The 22,559-nt window shown below is 38.8% G+C and overlaps 1 protein-coding gene across 3 annotated transcripts in view; it reads right to left on the reverse strand.

Annotated features, from left to right (window-relative positions):
- ASPM (assembly factor for spindle microtubules) overlaps nucleotides 1–22,559 on the reverse strand; it is a 58,560-nt gene that overhangs the window by 14,638 nt on the left and 21,363 nt on the right. Inside the window, exons 6-18 of one of the 3 annotated variants that reach the window (XM_060091456.1) lie at nucleotides 21,984–22,229; nucleotides 21,638–21,705; nucleotides 19,298–19,439; nucleotides 18,625–18,755; nucleotides 17,704–17,879; nucleotides 15,529–15,674; nucleotides 15,354–15,439; nucleotides 14,692–14,913; nucleotides 13,427–13,634; nucleotides 13,180–13,322; nucleotides 12,932–13,060; nucleotides 7,652–7,846; nucleotides 3,716–6,043 (exon numbers count right to left, since the gene is read on the reverse strand). In XM_060091456.1, the coding sequence (XP_059947439.1) occupies nucleotides 3,716–6,043; nucleotides 7,652–7,846; nucleotides 12,932–13,060; nucleotides 13,180–13,322; nucleotides 13,427–13,634; nucleotides 14,692–14,913; nucleotides 15,354–15,439; nucleotides 15,529–15,674; nucleotides 17,704–17,879; nucleotides 18,625–18,755; nucleotides 19,298–19,439; nucleotides 21,638–21,705; nucleotides 21,984–22,229 (4,220 nt within the window). Of the gene's footprint in view, nucleotides 1–1,333; nucleotides 6,044–7,651; nucleotides 7,847–12,931; nucleotides 13,061–13,179; nucleotides 13,323–13,426; nucleotides 13,635–14,691; nucleotides 14,914–15,353; nucleotides 15,440–15,528; nucleotides 15,675–17,703; nucleotides 17,880–18,624; nucleotides 18,756–19,297; nucleotides 19,440–21,637; nucleotides 21,706–21,983; nucleotides 22,230–22,559 lie in introns of all 3 variants that reach the window. The other 2 variants (XM_060091455.1, XM_060091457.1) reach the window with 2 other exon arrangements.

Consider the following 22,559-nt stretch of genomic DNA (forward strand, 5'->3'; position numbering starts at 1 on the left):
CAGTGAAGGGTACAATCTGCTAAGCCACCTCAGCCATAAAGATGGCTTGGCTCCTGGTTTACACTCTATACAAGGCCAATCCCATCCTCCACTCACACCGACCCTGACAATCTTGCTGTCACTGCCCTCTGCCAAACGGTGGTTCACTTTCCCTGACCTACTGCCTGCGGTCTCCTGCCTAGCCGCCCGGCATCCAGTTCAGTCCATCTTCCACATCCCTGCCTGAGTAATTTTTTTTTTTCGGTTGCACCACAAGGCTTGGGGGATCTTAGTTCTGTGACCAGGGATTAAACCCGGGCCATGGCAGTGAAAGGGCTGAGTCCTAACCACTGGACCGCCAGGGAAATCCCATCTGAGTAAATTTTTAAAAATAAACTATGATTCTGGTCTTCTCCTAGTTAAACTCCTCTAGAACTTCTTTTAGTCCAGAGGATAAAGACTAAACTTTTTCTGTCTTACACAGCTGCCCACATCTCACTCCATGGATCGCCATCCTTGTCGCAGGTCACCCGTTATTGCACACCTGTTTTCTCTCATTTTTGAACTCCGTGTTACCTCCTACAGCTGGAATACTCCTTCCATACATTTTACTTGGCTGTTTCCAGTTCATCCTTCAGTCTAACATCTCAACTTAAACGCCATTTATTCCGGGAAGCCATCTCTGACCACTGGGACTAGCTCAGGTTTCTCTTCTCTGCATTCCCAGCAACATACATTTCTCATTCTGTATTATCCTGAAGAAATTTCCATACACTGAGGTACGGGCAAGTCATTCTGGCTAATACAGGATTTAATTTGAACTTTATGTTAACTAGAACAGCCTCTTTTGTGGCCTATTAAACATATGTTGTGTATCTGCTTTAACCATTAGGAAAAGAACGCATTTAAAAATCAAAATGGATTAACTGTGGTTCAGGCATTCACAGTGGAGCCGGGTGGCCATTGCGGATGTGGTTTCAGACATGTCTCTACATCACTGAGAACTTGAACTGTATCAGACTCAAGGACACCACCAGCTGTTCTCAAAACAATATCTGCTCACAGCTGCCAGCTACAACCTGATGGTCTCAAGGTCTCTGCTTTTAACTGTGCAACCATAGTTGCAACAAGCTTAGGGTGTCACACCCAGAACAATCCCAGCTCTGTGCTGTCTTTGGTGAATTAGTTTTGGCACCCTTTGCCCAACCTCAAAAATGTTCCATTTTGGCAGGTAAATGAAAAGGCCACGTAAACTAAGTATTAATCTTTACAACCTGCTTAAGCTCATTTCATAAATTCTAAGAAACATTGGTCAAAGAAAGAAAGAAAGCTTTATATTTCAACATATAAATACCTGGATTTTTATGGTGCTATCTTTAATTTTCTGAAACTCCCGTTTCTGTATAAATCCTTCCATTCTAGCTTGAATAATGATAACACTGCTTCTTGTTTGTAAATAAACTTCCCTTTGATGTTTTGCAGACAAAAAGGCTCTGTGGTGATTTTGTAAAACGACTGCTGCTTCTCTATACAATGAAAACTGTTTTCTGGTTTGCCTTCTCCTGAAATACCGCTGTAAAGTGATAGCCGCCCTTTTCTGCTGAATGAATCTTCTTCGATACACAGCCATCTGAAGGAAGGACTGAATTCGCACGGCAGCACGCTCGTGCTTTTCCAGTCTTCTTGCGACCATTTTACGGAAAGCTTTTTGAATTGTTACTGCAGCCTTTCTTTCAGAATGATACTCTGCTTCCTGTAAGGGACCGACCAGAGAAGCTGTACACTGCCTTTGAACCATAAGTGCTGGGCTTTGGCCAGCTTCATACTGAGTTTCAGTTCTGTGACAGCAGAATGCAGATTGGGTAGCAGGGACTGCCATTTTTTCTTCGGGCGTGTTTTTAAATTTCTGTCTAACTTTCATGCCGCGAAAAGCAGCCTGAAGAGGTCTTACAGATTTCTGAACGGCTAAAAATTTTTTTCTTTCCATTTTTACTCTGGCGTACGACCTGTAATAATTCTGTATAACAACAACTGCCATTTTCTTTGCCTGATAATGCACTCTGGCCCGGTACATTCGGTAGAATGACTGAATTCGGGTGGCAGCCAGGTGCATGCGTTGGATACCCCTTCGTGCCTTAAAGCCTCTGTAATAAGACTGTATACAAACGACTGCCTGGGTTTGCACTGCCACTAGCGCTCTGGACCTCCTTTGAACGAAAACGACCTTTGCTCTAAAGTGGAGACGGTGCTTCCTTGTTTTAAAGGCTCTAAAATGCTTCTGAAGAGTAACGGCAGCCTGATGCTGCTTTTCCTGAATCTCTCTCCTTATAATCATATCCTGAGAGTCTGCTTGGACACAGGTTGCTGCTTTCTTGAGTGCATTGTGTTGAAGAGCTTTCTTTTTATTGGCTCTATATCTTTCTTGTATTACTTTTGTAGCCCACTGAAGCTTTTGGTAGAAAAAATACTGCCTGTACATTCTGTATGTGCTTTGTATTACGACAGCAGCTCTGTGCTTTTCCCTTAAAAGCTGCCTTGCTTTCATCCCCTTATAGGCAGCCTGAATGACCACTGCAGAATGCCTTTGTTGGACATAATGCTCTCTTTGCAATTTTGCAGCTCTGTATGCTCGGTAATGTTGCTGAATGAGAATCGAGGCGTGTTTCCAGGTCTGAAAGGTAAGGCGTGTTCTGCGCATTCTGAAAGTTGCCTGGATGAGGGTTGCAGCCCTGTGCCTCTCCTGTAACTTCTTCTTTACCATCAGCCTTCGGTAAGATGACTGGATTGTAATGACTGCCTCCTGTAACTCCAGGGATTGGTGCAAGTGACGTCTGGCACAAACGGTGGCTCGGTATTTCCTCTGAACAAAAACGGCGGCTTTCTTGAGGGAAAGGAACCTTCTCCTCATCACTAAACATCTAAACCTGCTCTGAATCAGGGTTGCAGAGGCATGCATCCTTTTCAAATGTCTTCTGGTTTGCATAGCCCTGAACGCAGCCTGGAGGACCACAGCAGAGTGTCTTTGCTGGCGGTAGACCCGCCTCTGCAGCAGTTTGGCCCTGCTTGCCCGGTATCGCTGCTGGATGACCCTCGAGGCGCGCCTCCAGGCCTGGTATCTCACACGTGCACGGTGCCTTCTGAAAGCCGCCTGGAGAACGGTAGCAGCCCGGTGCATCTCTTGCACCTTCTTCCTCACCACCCACCCTCTGTACCAGGACTGGATTTTGAGGGCTGCCTTTTGTAACCGTAGTAACTGCTGTAAGCGATGCTTTGCGCAAACATTTGCACGATATTTTCTCTGAATCCACACAGCGGTATTCCTGAGAGACAGGAATCTCTTTCTCATCATCAGAGTCCTAAATCTCCTCTGAATCAGAGCCGCGGCTGAGTGCATGACTTTTAAGTGTCTTCTAGCTTCCATCCCCCTAAAAGCAGCCTGAAGGCAGATTACAGAATGTCTCAGTTTGTTATACCTTTGAAATTGTATGTTCCTTTCCCTCACTGCCCGGTACTTTTGCTGCACCATTCTTGTCACCTTCTTCAACTTATTAAAATAAGCTTGTTGTCTGTGTCTTCTGTAGTGGGACTGGATGAGTGTTGCTGCGGTCTGCATCCTTCTCAGGGTCTGTCTAACTCGTCCTCCTCTGAAACCGGCCTGGAGGATGGTAACAGCTTTCAAAGTTGTCAGGTACTTTGCACGTTGAGTTCTACCCTGATGATATGCTCTGTACCTTACCTGAATTATGACGGCTGCTGTTCTCATTTGATGATATCGCCTCCTTGATTGCTGCATTTTAAACACGGCTTTAATAAGAGTGGCTGCTGTGTGCATGTGCTGAGTCTGTCTTCTTACTGTAACACCTCTATACACAGCTTGGATTTTCACAGCCGCCTTCTTTAAAGTAAGATATTCCTTACGCTGACGGTCTGCAATTTTGCTATCTCGATACCACCTCTGAATTATAACAGCTGACGCTCTGTAGGTGGCGTACTTCTTTTTGGTTTGGTAAGCTCTGTAACTAGATTGTATAGTGGCTGCTGCCTTGTGGTGCTCTTTTCTTTTTTTCCTCACTCTCATACCTCGGTAAGCTGACTGTAGGATTACTATTGCTGCTTTGGTTTTCAAATACAAATGATGCTGTTTTCTCCCAGTACTGTAGGCCCGATAGAACATTTGAATCAGGCCAGCCGCTTTTTTCATGATTTTCCACTTCTTTCGCTGCACGTACATTCGGTAGCACGACTGTATGAGGACAGCACATGTGTGTTGCTTCTGAATCTGTCTTCTGGCTGCTCTGCCTCTCCACGTGGACTGGAGCATCACGGCTGCAAGGCGGAGCGCGGTGTACTCCATCCGTGCCCTCCTCCCTGCAGCCCACGCTCTCAGATGTTGCTGGATGACAGATGCTGCCGTTTTTAACAACCCGAACTCTTTCTGGGCCTTGGCCATTCTGAAAGCAGACTGAATCTTCACTGCAGCTTGATGTTCCCTTCTGATCTGCTTCCGAACTTTCCAGCCACGGTAAGCGGACTGTAGAGAAATCACAGCTGCCCTTGTCTTTAAAAAATGTGTTCTTATGTCAGAAACAGTCTTGCGTGTCCTGTACCATCTCTGAATCTTGACAGTAGACTGAAGCACAGATTGATATTTCATCCTCTTACTGAAGCCTCTAAAAGCAGTTTGAATTTTAAGAGCAGCTGTAGATTGTTGTTTGATTAGCTGGCGTACCTTATAACCTCTGTGAGCGGCCTGCAAGCAGATAACTGCTCTTTTGACTTGCAAGAAGTTCTTCCTCTGATTGACCTGTGCTTTGTATGCACGATAGTAATTCTGAATGACAACAGTTGCTTTATAGAGTTTCAGGTAGTACAGGCGCATCTTTCTCATCCTGAAGTGAGACTGTAGTGAAACAGCAGCTTTTCTCTGCAACCTCACTTGCTTTCGAACCAGGTACCCTCTGACAAAAGCTTGCAGTTTGATGCAAGATGCCCGCATGTGTTCTTCTCTCTTTAGTGCGGCTGCTCTTAAATGTAAATATTGTTTACGAGTTTGCTTCATCTTGACAATGGATTGTAACTTTACTGCAGCATTTTTTAGCCTCAGAAATTTTTTTCTGGAAACGTAAGCCCTGTAATATGATTGAATCCTTATAACAGATGTGAGGATGCGAATAAACTTTTTCCTGGCCTGCATCCCTCTATATGCAGACTGCAGAACAATGACAGCAGATCGTGTCTTCTGGTAAGAAGCTAGAACTTTCTTGGCTGAAATGTAAGCTCGAAAATGGATCTGAATTACAAGGGCAGCTTTCTTCATCTTCTTATATTTCTGTAACTGTTGATGCTTCCTTATGTGTGCCTGCAATCTGATAATATTTTTCTTAAGGTTTAGAAATCGAAGTCTGTCCTGTCTCATTCTCCAGTATGACTGAAAGACACAAGCGGCGGCGATCTGTTTGTGTAAATTACGAGCTTTCATTCCCCTGAAAGCGGCCTGTAGTCGGATGGCCGCAGCCCGTTTCTGCAAATAGCTGGTGCGCTCAACCTTTCCTTTCAGATATGCTTTGTAGTACTTCTGGAGAGACAGAATAGACTCTTTTTTCCTTTTATATAACTTTTGGGCTTGAAAGCACCGAAATCTTGTCTGAATGATGACAACACAAGATCTAATATGAATGTATTTCCGTAATTCTCTCTGCATCCTGTACCAGGATTGTATGACCATGGCAGCTTTCTCTTCTTTAACGTGTTTCCTGACACACCATTCTCTAAAAGCTCTTTGCAGTGTTATTGCAGCTTCTGTTTGTAGCTGCATTTTACGTTGCCTCCATCTTCTGAATGCAGACTGGATTATAAGGGTTGATGATCTTAGCATTTCATATCTCTGTTGATCCTGCTTTCTTCTTAAACAAGCACGCCAATGCCTCTGAATTGTAACTGCAGCCCAAAGATATCGTTTGTAAGAAGCAACAGCAATGATCATTCTTATCCTAGATTGCAGGATGATTGAATAATATTTTAGTTTCAGAAACTGTTTCCTAGTGGAATATCTTCTCCAATATCTCTGAAAAAGGTAAGAAAGGACACAAAGTAAAACAGACACATCTTTCTATACTTAACACCCTTGAAAGTATTAATTTTCTAACATTTTGCTTAAAAACAAAGACATTCATTTTAAAAGTGATATATTTTTGAAGAAGATACTTGTCTCTTTTGTTTATAGTTTCGTTTCTGTGTTGATACAACTGTAGCCAATCCAAACTAATGATATTTATAAGGCATTTGTATTCAGGAGACATGAGAAATATAAACAAGTTTATGTTATATTAGAATAATAGAAGATTTAAAATGATACTAGAGTAATATTCTGCTGTCTATTGATTCTAAGTAATCTTCTATGAATGTATCTCTGGACCTTATATTTTCCCCTTTTATCAAGGTTGCTAAGCTATCTTATAATGATTGAAAACTGTTTATAGGAGGGACCCTGTGTTACAGGCCTGGTAACGTCAACACAGGATTTTGAGAAATATCACTGAGCCAGATCACTCTCTGAGTCAGTATTTTCATTAAGAATAAAATTTAGGAATTATAGATACATGGTTAAAAAGTAGGATTCTGGAAAGACTTGAGAAGTAATAAAGCTTTTTCCTCTTGCTTCCTTCCCAACCACCCCACGTTCCCTAACTCCTTAGTTATCCAAGTGACATGCGAGCTACGAAGTCTCAAGCGGATCCCGGCTACTGGTCATCAAGCTCTGGACGTTCTTCTCGCAATAAGACCATTCCTTTGTCCAAAACACTCCAAATATTGCTAAGATGTGGCGGGCACTAATGGAAGGATTAAACGTCTCAGAAAAAAACCATCAAAGATACAACTAAGAACCAAATGGGAATATTAGAACTGAAAACACAATAACCAAGACAACAGCACAAAAAAACCTCACTGGCATGGCTCAGTAGCAGAATGGAGATGACAGAAGAATCAATGAACTTGGAGATCAATACAAATTCTCTAGGCTGAACAAGAAAGAAAAAAAAAGGACTGGGAAAAAAAAAGGGAAAGAAATATCTCAACAGACTAAGAGTAGAGGGGAACCTCCTCAGTTTAATAAGAACATTTACACAAACCTACAGCTATCATCAGAAGAAAAAAAAAGTAGATAAGTTAAATTTTTTTTTTTACTCAGTAGAAAAATTACATAGGCACTCTATAAACTGATTATAAGTAGTATTTCCAGCACTTGCCAACTAAGTGGGCTAGAGAGGAAGATGTACAGTTATCCCCAAAGAAAAGTTTCCAGGACTCATAGTAGAGATGAAAAAGAGAGTGGCTGGGTTTATGGATATACAAGGTAGAAGGGTACAGTGTACCAGCATGACCCACAGTGGAAGATTGCAAACCTCTAATGTAAAACAAAGAAGACAGCACGGGGTACAGAATTAGACTGTTCCCTCCTTCAGAGCAAAGGAGGTGTTTCGATTTGTTTGACCCTTATGCTGAACACAGCCAAGAGTTTTACATGTAGTAGGGAGGTTATCAAATATTTGTTAAGGTTAAGTACTAGATAAAATATAGAAGCCTAAAATATAATAATTTAAAACTTTATCATTTTTACTTTCTTAAAAATGTCATTAAACCTTTTTAAATTCAAAAATTCAGAATACTATACCTGAATAACAGATGCTGATTTATTTTGAACTTTTTCTAGTTTTTCCTTTTTTAACATTAATAATTTTCTCTTTGCTAAGAGTCTTCGCCAATATTTCTGAATGACCAATGCTGCGTTGACCTCCTTTTTAAATCGTCGTTTAGTTAGAAAATTGATTATAGCTGACTGAATAATTCTTGCAGCTTTGTCTCTCTTCTAAAAAAAAAAAAAACACTTAATCACTTAAGACCCTAAACCATTATTTGTAAGAAAATCACCTGTTAAATATTAATCAAATTGATCCTGGAAATAAAATGTCCCCCAGACTTACTGTAAAATATGCTCATCTTTGGAGTATAGACACTTCTGGGCATGTTGAAAGAGCTGATATATTGTTGAACATATTGAATAGATTGCAGATATATTTATATGATAAAACAAAGATTCCTAGGAAATATCATCCTAAGATAATGATCACAGACATGTTTGATTTATCACAGATCATCGGTAATCAATATAAAGTCAATTTAAATGTGGTATGTGTCTCAGATTATGGTGCAGTGAATACATGTTTGATTTTTGAGAAAGGGATGGATTGTAGGAGAAGAAAAGAGACTCTAAAACAAAATGCTTTACAGTATAAGGTGGTACTGTTTTGCTACAATTTGAAGAAAGGAATTCACAAAAAAGGAAAGGCAAAATACCCTCCTTTACCCCCAGAATACATTGTGGTTTTAAGCCATAGAGGCTGAAGAGAACAGAGTACTGGGTTGTGATAAGTGATGGCAGGACTGCCCTGCAGCGTCGGTGGCCAGAGAGGAGCTGGCTGCCCTGGGAAGCACTAGAGGCCAGTGCCCTGCACATCTCTACTTCTTACTTCTAATCATGAATTAATATGAATAATAAAAGATTAAATACCAGGTGTCAGGCACCATTCTAAACACTGCAGGAATGATTCATCCAACCTCACAACAACTGTTAAGAACAGATGAACAGGCACTACTCTCATGGCCATGAGGAAACTGGGGCTGAGTGGTCAGGTAGATAGTCAGTCCACCAGGAGGATGGACAGGATTGGACGTAGGTAGTCTGGCTTCAGAGTTCGTGCTCTTAATCATTTTGCTATACTCTTCAAGGCTAGATCTATCACTTCAGTTCACCTGAATTAGAAACTGGAATATAAATTATTCATCTAGTGAAAAGGAACAACTTAAAGATCGTCTGATAACCCTTTGCTTTGCTGTCTGGGACAGCGCACTACGCAAGAGTGGGCTCTACACAGAGATTAGCAGTTTCCTAGCGAAGGGATCAAACTGCTATTCTGACAGAGGAAAAAGGGAACTAATGGACTGAAACATATACTAAGAAATGGTGGGGGCCATATATTGGATCACACCCTTGAGCAAGGAAAGACTAGAAAGTTCTAAAATTAGGCTAAGGAATTATGTCCAACAAGTGGATTAAGCCATCTAACATCATTGTCAGTGACCTGTGAAGCCTGTGGCCTTTAAGGCTATAAAGATCCAAGTTAAAAGCACACCCCACTTCACCAACACCCACAATTTCAAAACATATCACAATGCTACAATAATCAAACAGTGTGGAACCAGCATAAAGACAGATATATAGACCAACGTAATAGAATAGACTTCCCAGAAATAAACCCCCATGTAACTGGGCAATTGATCTTTAACAAGGGTGCCAAGACCACTCAATGGGAAAGGGACAGTCTCTTCAATGAATGGTGTTGTGAAAACTGGTGTTTGGATACCAACATAACAAAGAGTGAAGTTGGACCCTTATCTCACACACTATACATTTATTAACTCAAACTGGATGAAAGTCCTAAACATTCAACCCAAAGGTATAAAACTCTTAGTAGAAAACGTAGGGTAAATTTTCATAACATTGGATTTAGCAATGATTTATGAGATATGACACTAAAAGCCCAGGTACAAAAGCAAAAATTAGACAAAATGGGATTACATCAAACAAAAAATTTTGTTCATCAAAGGACACAATCAACAGAGTGAAAAAGAAACCTACATACTGAAAAACAAATTTGCAAATCATATATCTAATAAGGAACTTGTATCTAGAGTATATAAAGAACTGTTACAACTCAACAATAAAAAATCAAATAAAAAATCAAATAACCCAGTTAAAATATGGGCAAACGAAAATATTTCACCAAAGATGACATACAAATGGCCAAAAAGAATATGAAAAGATGCTCAACAACACTAATCATCAGAGAAATGTGTATCAAAATCACAATGAGATATCTCTAAACTACTACAAACAAACAAACAAACAGAAAACAACAACTGCTGGCAGGGATCATGGAGTAACTGGAATCTTTGTTCACTATTGGTGGGATTGTAAAATGCAACCCACAGTGACTACTATTGGAAAACAGTATAGTGGTTCTTCAAAAAAAATCAAAAATAGAATTACCATATGATCCAGCAATACCACTTTTAGGTAGATCTCCAAAAGAACTGAAAACGGGGTCGAAAAGAGGGATTTGTACACTCCTGTTCATAGCAGCATTATTCACAATAGCCCAGAGGTGGAAGTAACCCAAATGCCCATTGAATGGATAAACAAAATGTGGTATAAACACACAATGGAATACTATGCAGCCTTTAAAATGAAGGAAATTCTGCTGCAGGCTACAACATGGGTGAAACTTGAGGGCATATGCTAAGTGAAAGAAGCCAGTCACACAAGGACGAATATACTGTATGATTCCACTTATATTAGGTATCTAAAGTAGTCAAAATAGAAAGTAGAAAGGTAGTTACCAGGGATAAGTGGGAGAGGAAATGGGGAATTGTTAATGAGTACAAAGTTGCAGTTCTCCAAATTGAATAATTTCAGGAGATCTGTTTCACCACAATGCAAATATACTTAACACTACAAATGGTAGTGTTCGGTAAAGTTAAAAACTAGGAATAACCTAAAAAACAGTTAAGATGGTATATTTTATGATATGTGTTCTTTACCACAATTTAAAAGAAAAATATTTCAGGGGAATAAAAAGCACCCAACTTATTAGCTTAATAAAGAATACGATGCAGTTCAAAAGTAGCTTTTGAGTCAAAAGCTATAAGGACCAGGGGCATTTTTGGATGCAATAAGTTGACGTAAAATGAAACTGAATTCAGCTTGTAGATCATCTCAATCTCAAGCAAACAAATGTGGAACAATTGTATGTGACATTAGAAAAGCTACAGAAGGAAAGTAGATAAGTTCAAAGAGCCAAATATATTACAAAAACTAGCAACTAGCAATTTGAAAACTTACATAAACCAAAGGCAAACCAACTAGCAATTTGAAAACTTACATAAACCAATGGCAAAAGTTCCCAAACCCACAGTAACTGACCACATGTCATCATTTTTAATTCTACCATGTGGCTGAGCCAACCTGTTACCAGTTTATTTTTATTTTGCTTTGTATATGTAAAGGATTTACTTTGCTTTGGAACTGGTGCCTATTCACTTAGGAAGAACTAAGAGGTAGAATGTATTGGGGACCCTTGGATAAGCCTGCTTCATTCGTCAGGGAATTTGGGCTGTTTAGCCAATGCTTCTCCATCACAAGAGCTTGAACCATTCTATTCTCAATAAATAGTTTATCTAGATTACAATAATGACTAAAGGAAAATATAGAACCTGGAAAATAGCTACCTCAAGGTAATGTTTATGTGCTTACTGGCTTGTGATATTTCTACAGGAATATGAAGGGCACCTGCTGCTTAATGTTCCCAAAAGCAAATGAAGAGGTATACTTGGATCTTAGTGTAATTGTATAAGAAAAGAAGTATTGTCACCTGGAGAAAGGAGAGAAGCAGTGGTTTTCAAAAAAAAAAAGGGAAATTTCCAATACTTGGACAAAGGAAATAAATCAAGAAAAGGGATCTTGTGAGGAAAAAGCTAAGAAATTTCTGTAATTGATATGTGATTAATACAAGATTACCTTAAGCAGAAAACTAAGATTTCATTACAAAAAAAAAATCTAATTGATACCTGTTTCTTAAAATCTTAAATGTCTCATTTATTGCCATATAAAAAGAATTAATGAACTAATTTGAGGACTGGCCAGGAGGGTGCCCTCCCTGAAAACTTTCCTGAAACAATTCTCCGAGAAGCCTCCAGAAGTGCAAGTTATCCTCCAAGGATATGTGGGCAAGGAGGCAGACCCTGGGAAGGTAAGGGGCGAAGGAAGGCACAGAGAATACGTGGCAGCAGAGAAGACCCCTTGCGAGTGTAAGCCACTGCCTGCTTCCCAAAAGTTACTACCAAGACTTAGTGTGGCCAGAGCAGATTATTTCAATCAGTGTTATTTCCAGGTCTGATATGGTGTGAGAGAAAACATGGTATGTTTATGATTCACCAACATTTAGCTACTTTACAACTACTAAGAACTTTATCATAAGTGCATTGTAATTCAAAACCGAGGAGCAATCCTGGGTGAAATGTTCTTCTGAAACAGATCTGATAAGATTTCTGAAGCATGGCTGCTTCTTTGATTTCTCCAAATAAATACAGCATCATTACTGGAAAGAGTACTGAGATAAAAGGATTAAAATAGTTTGTTCAATTTGATCAAGGAGACCATTTCTCAGATTGTTAAAAATGACATTTTTCTCAGAACTCAAGAAAACTCTTATTTTATGTTAATGCAAAATTCATACTATTGGGGTTGCAAAGGAAAACAGTAAATAACATCCTTCTCCCTGTGCTTAGGTCCTAAACATTTTGAGAAATAAAAGGATGGAAACCAAAATGCCACTTTTAAACTAACAAAGGATAACCTAGAAGACAGTTTCATGGCAGACAAAATGAGTTGGCTAATTGAACTGCAGAATCAGGCAGGTGACACCCAGGCTCGAATGGCACCGGTTGAGGTCAAGCCTTCCAGAGCACAGCATGAAAAATTAAAAATTGCCTCCTGTTTCCTGGAGGCAAGTCAGAGTCCAGGAGGAAGGAGGGAAGAGCTGAGTCAGGCCTCCCCAGTTAACTTTTCACCAATTTACAACGTGGTTAAGGTACTCCATGTCCCCTGGAGCAGATTAAGTGAAAGGATGGCAGAGGCTGGAAGAAATACTGAATGAAGGAAACATGAGCAGTTAGGGGAAAACATTCATCCCCAACTCGAAACACACAGGATTATGAAAATTACCTCAGTAATTTCCTACCTCGGTAAAACGTAAGAACAGTATCAAGAATCAATCAGCTGACATCTTATGAACTACAGTTTAGGTTATAGTGTTTTTTCATTTTTGAGGAGTACCTGATGGTGTTTTAGATCTTTTTTTAGCTTATATTTTCTCCAAGTTGTTTGTATAAGTCGAGCGGCTCTCGTTTCTTTACGAAGATCCAAAAGCCTTGCACAAAGAAATGACAAATAGGTAATAACCACCTAAGAGATAACATAAAAGATGAAAACAGAAGTTGCCATGAGACAGAGAATATAAAACTTCCTGTCATCTGAGACTCTGATTATTAAGAGGTATTATTGGTTAAGAAACTTTTACTTACCTTCTCGTCGGGAATTGTATTTGACATATCTGAGTGATGGATCATTGCAGGTATTCCACCGAGGTCTCTAGCAGCAGACCTGACCAACTGAAAATTCTTCTTTTCGTTTTCTAGCAGTTCTTTGTATAGTTCCGAAGTATTTTCTGCAATGCAAGTAAAAGAGAGAGATCAGATTAGACTGCTCTTGCCAGAAATCAGACAGGCCAATGAAAAAATTGGAAAAGTTAATCAACCAAAAGGGACTAACCCTGATCAAGTGCTTTAAGAGACAAATCCAGGGAACTCTCATCAGATTCAGATGATGAGTTTAACACCACAGAACCAGTTTGCGTACACTCTACGGTTTGGGTGGTACGCTGACATATGGCAGCAAAAGGCACATAGCAAGGATGGTAGTGGTGGATCAGGTAACATAACACCCGGCCATCTGAGAAAGACACTGTAAAATTCTCCACCTGATTGGAAATATCAGAAAAAGAATGAACTGTATTTAGATAGGAATATAGATTCGAATGGTTTTATAGTCCATATTTCCTTTGAATAGCTGACTATCACGTTAATTTCTAGTAGCGCCTAGTATAATACCATATTCATGGCCAAATCCTCACCTATAAAATATCAGTTATATTGTTGTTCTGGGTTGGATAGTGTTCATCAAAACTTCATGCCCTTCCCAGAATCTCCAGATGTGACCTCATTTGGATACAGGGTCACTGCAGGTTTAACTAGTTAAGGTGAGATCACACTGGAGTAAGACGAGTTCTTAATCAGATGTGACTGGTGTCTTTATAAGAAAAGGAGAGACACAGAGACAGACACACAGGGAAAATGCCGTGTGAAGACAGGCAGTGATTGGAGTGATGTGTCTACACAGCAAGGAAGGCCAAGGGTTGCCAGCAGGACGGGAAGTTAAGAGAAAGGCATGGGACACCTTCTCCCCTAGAGCCTCAGCACTAGGGTCTTCAGGGCTCTCTAGTACTTAATTAAAACATAGACGATCACCCATATATTTGATGTTTTTTCTGTTTTATATTCCTTACCAGATGTTTTATTCATGTGTGTCAGGACCATTTATTTTCATGTATTTATACTTAAACGTACATTTCATACAGAAATACAGGATCGATCTCACAAATGATTATAAAAGACACAGCTTAGACCCCTCTCCTCCTCTCTAACGTCCCTCTGTGCATGGGGGGGGTTTATTTGCAGTCACTCTTGTAATGAGGGTGTGATCCTTTGGCCCACAGTTCTATGCAAGCATCTCCTATTAAGACTCCCAACTAGGGCTTTTTTTTTTTTCTTGGTGATACATAAAATAATCGTGCATTATACAATTGGTGACAGATTAGATGACACTAGGTATGTGACAGTACCCTTACTCATTAGAGGAAAAGTTTGCTTATACATATCAGCTAAATCATTTAAGAACTTCAAGAAAATATTTCACATGCTAAGTTTGACTTTAACCAAAATTTATTTAAAGAAACTGGGCTAAAACAAAGAACTTACTTTTTTATTATAGAAGTCACAGACAGCATTTACCCAATCCATCAGTAGCTTTACGCTTTCACTGTATTGTTCAAAGTGACCACTTTGCCTTTTGTCTTTTTTCTTACTGATAACAGCATCAGAATGGCATGATAGTGCAGGCATTGTTCTCTTCATACTCTGTGTGTGCTTTAAAAAGTCAATTTCTTCCTTTAACTGATCTAAATTAAGGGAAATATCCACCTGAAATACGAAAAGAGGATACATATCTTTATATTTTTCATATATTATTTTTGACCCACAGAAGCTAAAGTCTTCTATTATCATGACTTTTTTTTTTAAGGCAAACACAATCTACGTGGAAGTGATGGAATGTGTAAGTGGTTAAGTGCCTGGGATCTGCGGCCATGCGAGCCTGGGTTCTAATCTCTCTGCTTCTGTTCAATGCTGAACCCTAACTCCAGTCTCCTCCCTCCCCTATGAAGTAATGACAATAGCTACCTTATAGGGGCATTGAGAAGATTAGACTGGAATGTACTTAAAGCAGTTACCACAGTTCCTGGGACAGGAGAAAGTCTAGCTAGTAATAACTACTACTGTTAGTCTTTATTTGATGCAAAATGCTTTTATAAATCAATATTGAAAATTGATAAAAAGTACAAAATGTACCAAACGTACAATACCTGAAAAGCCAATACTATCTTCCAAAGCAAAGCCAGAGTTTTTTCTTTGTGCCTGTCCACAATATCCTTAGATAGGATTGTATTTCCTGCAAATGGAAAGATAGTCCATTAGCACAATATATGTACACATCAATTTTTAGTGAGAAGAAAAGTTTTATAGTTACTCAATTTTTACCATGCTCATCATTCAACTGAATTCCTCGTGATTTAAGAATTTCAAGAACAATGTCAACATTGTGCATCTTTTGAAGACGACTTATTGCAGGAATCCTGAGTTTCTTTGAGAGATTCCAGTTTCGTGTGAGAAGTTCCATGGTTCGCCTAACAATAAAGGAATTTTCAGATGAAATTGTTAGATAAAAACATACACGAAAAATGAACTTCATTTAAATAATCACCCACATCCATCTTCCTGATTTAAAGGGTTTTAGGTTAGAAAGAACCCAAAATACTTTCTCAAAACTCTGTTGCTCCATAGTTAGCAAATAGAGTTATTTCTCATTTAAGTCGGAGGGTTAAGGTCTGTGAACAGAATGTAAGAATGAAAAATAAGATGCACACACACAAATGCACACAGGAACAGAAAAACAAGGTTCTATAGGGAAAGGAAAGGGAAATGGACATTTATTGAGGGGCTACTGTATTCTACACATCAAGTAAGTGCTTTCTTTTATTTTAGTCCCCATGGCAAATCCCACAATCAGGCATTATTATCCCATTTTTGGCAGATGAAGAAACCAAAGTACAGAAAAGTAAAGTAAATTGCCTGTGATCATAAAGCTAGTAATGACAGGACTAAGATCAGAACTGAAACCCAGTTTTACAGTTTCCAAAGCCATGCTCTTATACCTATACCAGATAAAATAAAAATGTTTAAGTGCCTACCTTAAGAAGTCATTTATACCACAGTTTAAATTCAAACTCTTAGTATCATCTAGTGTTTTACACTAGACAAAGATCCCTGTTTCCACAGGAAAATCAAGCCCCAACTGATTACCATATATAGTTAAAATTTGGTAGAATTGTTTATAGAACCATATTTCTAGAGGTTAGGAAGCAATGTACGATCATTGTAGGCCAACCACTCAGTCAACGTCTGAAGCGTTTCTGCAACACTAGACTGACTGTCACCTACAGCATCAGTGGATTAACCGTTCCCAAGTATCCTCAACTGACCTTGAAGACCTATGGTCATTTTGCTGACACTGAAGAAAACTTGGTATGCAAGATCGAGTCTCTTAACTAGCAAGAGTTCCTGACCAATGACAAAGCATCAACACCCAACACTGGGAAGTCCTCAGTAACTCCTATAAAAGCACAAAAATGTCCTTCTTTGTCAAAAATAGCACTGAACATAAAGCCAATCACTGCTCCTCCTGGACAGTGGAAAAAGTCTAAAATCGTGAATTCCTATTGGCCAGAAAATAGATGTGGTGGCTTGGATTTATGAAATGAAAAATTAAATATAAAAATAATGTGGAAAACATTATCAGCAAACACTCTGGCCTATATGGAAATTACTCAAGTGAGAGGAAGCTACAGTAAAGTTCAAAAGATTGTTACCTTGCCATGAGAATATATGATCAGAAAAGAAAAGAAAGTTCATGGAGATTTAACTTAGAAGGCAACAAGGGACATGCATGCTGCTTTTGAAGAACTGGGGATTCACAGAGATATAGGGATCCCTTCCTCACAAATGTCAAATGGAATATAAATTAGAGAGTTTCCTAGAAACAAGACGGATGTCTTCAATCCACATGTACTAAAGAAGCCAACCAAGGCACAGTGTAAAGGCCACTCCTTCCAGAGCAGGCACTGGTAGCTGTTGTCACACGAAAGCCAATGTTGAGGATTCCAGTTTGTTACTGAGGAAACAGCGTGTGATCTGAAGCCAGATATCTGGAGCTGATGTCCACCACCACTGTATAAAACCCTGGCAAGCCACTTTACGTCTTCGTCTCACGTTTCCTCACATGTAAAACAAGGTTAACACGACTAAAACTGGTCTCAAATGATGCACTCATGAACCCACTGCAGACTTAAAGCATTATTTAAATGTGTGATAGTTTAATTAGTTCCATGCTTTCCCCAACTCCTATTCTGGGGTATCAGTGGTTCCTACTCAGACACTGTCACATGCCAGCAGGGAGAAAAAAATGTGGATAGGAGACAAGGTTTCTGGGCCTAAAACTGACACCATTTCCCCAAACTTATCCCAACTTTTTTAAATCCTAGATTTATCCCATTACATAAAGGAGCAAGAAAGATTGTGTATGTATAGAAAAAAAGTGTTTTCCAGAAAATTTTAGTCTATTCTAGTGAGCAAAATAATTCCATTTCTTATACTTACACAAGACGCACCCCACACTGCAAGTCTACAGCAAGATTTGTAACAGCAAAATCAAATTCATCGAAAGGTGTCTGAACATGGTTCACAGGTAATCCCAGGAAGCTCAGGTGACGGGAAAGGTCACCTTCACCGCCTAGGAAGTTTCGTGAAAAAGCCAGAAGAATTTCTTTACTAGCCTATGGGATAACAAGTGGCGGGTATTATATTCTAGAATTATAATTTTATTTACAATAAAAACATATTCTTCAAATCATTCTGTGCATATAGAAATAAAATTAATAGTAGTATAAAAAGACGGTCAGTTTCATATCCTATAGTAACAATGCGAACCTCATATATTTCCAATTTAAGACTTTTAAAGAAAGTGCTCATAATTAATAATACACTCTAAAAATTAGCATTAATTTTTTTTTTTTTTTTTTTTTTTGCGGTACACGGGCCTCTCACTGTTGTGGCCTCTCCTGTTGCAGAGCACAGGCTCTGGATGCGCAGGCTCAGCGGCCATGGCTCACGGGCCCAGCCGCTCCGTGGCATGTGGGATCCTCCCGGACTGGGGCATGAACCCGTGTCCCCTGCATCGGCAGGCGGACTCTCAACCACTGTGCCACCAGGGAAGCCCCCCCAAAAAATTAGCATTAATTTGATAACATACTAAATTACGAAAGAAATTTTCTCCCAAATTAATTCCTCAGAAGCATAGTTACATTCATTCTCAAATCAAAGTTAAGAACAGGGTGATATGCTGGTGAAATGTCAACCAACAAAAGTTGGCAGGGTTAGACCTACTGGGTAGGCATTCTTATTCTACTCCAGAGTCCTGTTCTTTGGGAAACTCACTTTTTCTAAGGAGGAAATATACAATAAAAACAGGCAGAAGTCTTAAATGTGAAATATAAAACAAATATAAAATGAAAACTATACCTTGAACTCAGCATCTTTACAGAAGAGACAAGGATCATGATCAATAAGTCTGGAGATTTTAGCATAATCAAGGAAACAAACCAGCAACAATAGCTTTTTCAATGTAAACTTAGACAAAGCTTCTTCATGACCTGTAATAAAATACAAAAAAGCCTAGCAAGTTAACCTGTGCAAGTTTTTTTTTTTTTTTTCGGTTCTGAAATATTTTTCTATATTTATTTATTCTGTTGTGCTTTTAGTCTATATATTCCTACTGAGGATTCTTGAGATGCGTTTTATATTTTAAAGTCAAATTATCTTGGAATTCTTTATAAGATTATAAAACTCCTTATATTTACCTTTTTTTGGGCTGGGTTGGTTGCTTTGTTTTGGCAGGGGAACGTAAATTGGTGCAGCCACTATGGAAAACAGTATGGAGGTGCCTCAAAAAACTAAGACTAGAACTACATATGATCCGGCAACTCCACTGCTGGGTATACATCCAAAGAAGACAAAAATGCTAATTCAAAAAGATACATGCACCCCACTGTTCATAGCAGCATCATTTACAATAGCCAAGAGATGGAAGCAACAACCTAAGTGTCCATCAACAGATGAATGGATAAAGAAGATGTGGTATGTACATAATATATAGACATATAGATATATCTGCAGTTGAGGCAGAACCACTTACCATCTCCGTATAGATGAGGAACGGTCGGGTGCCTATACTCGGCTGCAATATCAGGATTCCAAAGCAAGCGATTCAGAATAAACATTGCCAACCCTGTGACATCACTGTTGTCTTCCAAAGGGATGAGTTCTCCATATATTGTCTAAAAAGAAATTCATGCTAAAGTTGGGACAGTGTCATCTCTGAGGATCACTGAGATGCAGAAGGGGAAAGACAGACAATGACGGTCTAAGGAACTGGTGCTGTTCTACGTCCTAGATAGTATGGGAATAATAGGAATATTTGCTACAACTCTTTGGACTGAACAAATATGTTTTGTGCAATTTTTAGTTCATATAGTATATTTCACAATGAAAAAGAGACAAAAGCTCATGACTAAGACAAATTCTTAAAAATCATGTGACAAGTAATATTTACATTTTAATTTTTTCCTTTAAGAACTATCAGATGTAGACCTGTTGCTCAAATTTAATTATAACTGCCCCACAGAGTACATCATGAAGGTGCAACAGACATGTAAATAATTCTAAACTTTCTAATAGTTAACAAATGGAAAACCATCTGTAAACCATGGTTTGAAACCATCTGGGACTCTCAGATCTGTATATAATCGATTAAAATATGTCATTAATTTAACATCAATATGATTATTATTAACGATTTTTAAAGCAATTAGAAAAAACTAAAAGTATATCAAATTATATTTTATAATCCTACACTGACAAAACTAGACAAATCATGGAAAAGTATTAATATCTGCCAAAATACAGAAATTTTATCTTTATTTACTTTTATTTTTGGCCTGTGATGCTTTTTTAAGATCCTCAAAGGTCACACCCACTAGCAGAACCCTAAGGTGTGGTGTAAAGTAGAATGTTTTGTCCACAATCCCTTCCCTTTAAAAAGTCTTATTCCCAACAAATGGCATAGACTTGCTGTGTCTCTTGTGAGAGAACAAATATTTCTGCCTCATTTGTGTCTGGACAGATAATGCACTTTGGCCAGAAATATGTCTGGTAGTGATGCACACTACATGTAAGCAGAAGTTTTAAAAGGCATTGCATGTTTCCACCGAACTCTCCTACGTTTTACCTCTGCCACAAAAAAGCTATGCTCCAAATAGACAGGTTCTACTTTAATTGAGGTTCTGGAACTATTTGACATGTGAAAGCACAGCCAGATGATACATAATTTTCTAATTAATCTTTCAGTGAAAGAAATAAGAAATTGAATTGAATTTCAAATCAATTGAAATAAGAATTAAAGTAAGAAGTCTTAGCAAGGACACTATTGAGCTAAGTGACCAGAGTAGGCTTCTTATTCATTGCCTCAATTCCTTGATAAATAGCCAGAATATTGTAAAGATTCCTTTCAGTATCAAAGATTTTTTTATTCAAAAGCCTAGAAGTAATTGAAGCAAGAATGAGATATCCCACAGGACAAAAGTAAAAAGCCTAAACAAAATATGAGTACACCAATAAAAGACTAAAGGAAATGGAAACACTGTAATAAAAGAATATTTTTAAGAGGCAACTCCTAGTGGCTTTCTAATTCAGTTAGTTTTAACATTCTAAATATTATTGAACCATGCACCATTTGAAAAACTCAAATTCCGATGACGTTTTCATGAGAGGTATTCCATCAAAATGGTTCCAAAGGCATCAGACTGGTGTAGATTCCAGTCCCGACCAGTCATTGGCATTCAGCGAGTCACTTAACATCTGAGCTTCTGTTTTGTCAGGGAAGTTGAAATAATAATATATACCTCACTGGGTTTTATAGAGATTTAAACTAGGAAATGTATTTACAACACCCTGGTATTGTCATTGGTAAATGCTCAGAAAGGAGCTAACTATACTTGTTATTACATCTGGTACCAAATTATATATTGTATATATTTAAGAAACTAACAGGAAAATTGCTATATAACAAAACGGCAATAATATATAATGATAGGGTCTATTAACCTAATGAGCATTTATTAAGGGACCTTAAATTTCATACTGAAAGATCAATTAAGCTAACCAAATGACTTTATAAGTGAAACCATCATTTTATTAAAGAGTCTATTAAAAGTATATAGGGCTTCCCTGGTGGCGCCGTGGTTGAGAGTCCGCCTGCCGATGCAGAAAACACGGGTTCGTGCCCTGCTCAGGGAGGATCCCACGTGCCGCGGAGCGGCTGGGCCCGTGAGCCATGGCCGCTGAGCCTGCGCGTCCAGAGCCTTGCTCCGCAGCAGCAGAGGCCACAGCAGTGAGAGGCCCACGTACCGCAAAAAAAAAAAAAAAAGTATATAATAAAAAGATGTTTCTTTTTTCAAAAATTGAAAGGTGTACTTACCTCTAGGCCGATTCGTAGCCACAAAGGATTATATGACAACAACCAATTCAAGACTTTCTGCCGTTCTCCTGAAATACATGTGAAAAGGAAGTAAGGTCAGATCACTAACCAAATAGAGACAGTAAATAAAATTTCATGGAGAGAAATCAGTGGCCAAAAAGGAAAATCACATATATGAAATAAGTTAAAGTATACTTCCACTCTTTAATATACGTACATGATCACATTTAAGTTTGTGAGATTTTAGGCCACAAAGTGAAACCATGTACATATATTTGACTCTGAAATAAAAAATTTCTAGAGTGTTTTTAACCGATTAATCTCAAGATTTCTATAATCTTCTTACCCACATCTTTCCAGAGGTGTCTGTCTTTTCGAACAATTAACCGCCTAGCTTCAATTTCAATTTCAAGCTTTTTCATAGCTTTAACCATTTTTTCAGAAGTAAATAAGCGACACGCAGCACGACGTAATCTATTCAACCTGCAGCGAGCGGTATAAGCTCTGAGAGACACTTCATCCTTGGTAGGAGCTCTCGGGACACTTATTTTATGTTGACTCTCTACTCCCAAAAGAAGAGTGGAAGCATTTACTGGGTAAAAACAAAAGAAAGAATGTTTCTGGTTAAACAGTATTTATATACATTTTAAAACCCAGCAATAGATGCAATTGAAGATGGCCACGAGAGAACGTATTCCCCGCCCCTTCCAGCCTGCTTCTTCTCTTTCCCACCTCAAAATAAAGGTGTCACCATTCACTCAGAACCTTAGGCCATCCTACCATTGCAGCATCTTGGCTCTGCCTTCAAACTGTATCCCAAGTCTAACCATTTCTCACAACCACTATTGTCCAGGTTCCAACATGATCACCTCTAACCCAGACTAATGGGAGAGCCTCCCTGACTGTTTTCGCTGCTTCCACC

Source organism: Mesoplodon densirostris, chromosome 2 (assembly GCF_025265405.1).
Source record: "Mesoplodon densirostris isolate mMesDen1 chromosome 2, mMesDen1 primary haplotype, whole genome shotgun sequence".
In the NCBI taxonomy this organism is placed as follows: Eukaryota; Metazoa; Chordata; class Mammalia; order Artiodactyla; family Ziphiidae; genus Mesoplodon; species Mesoplodon densirostris.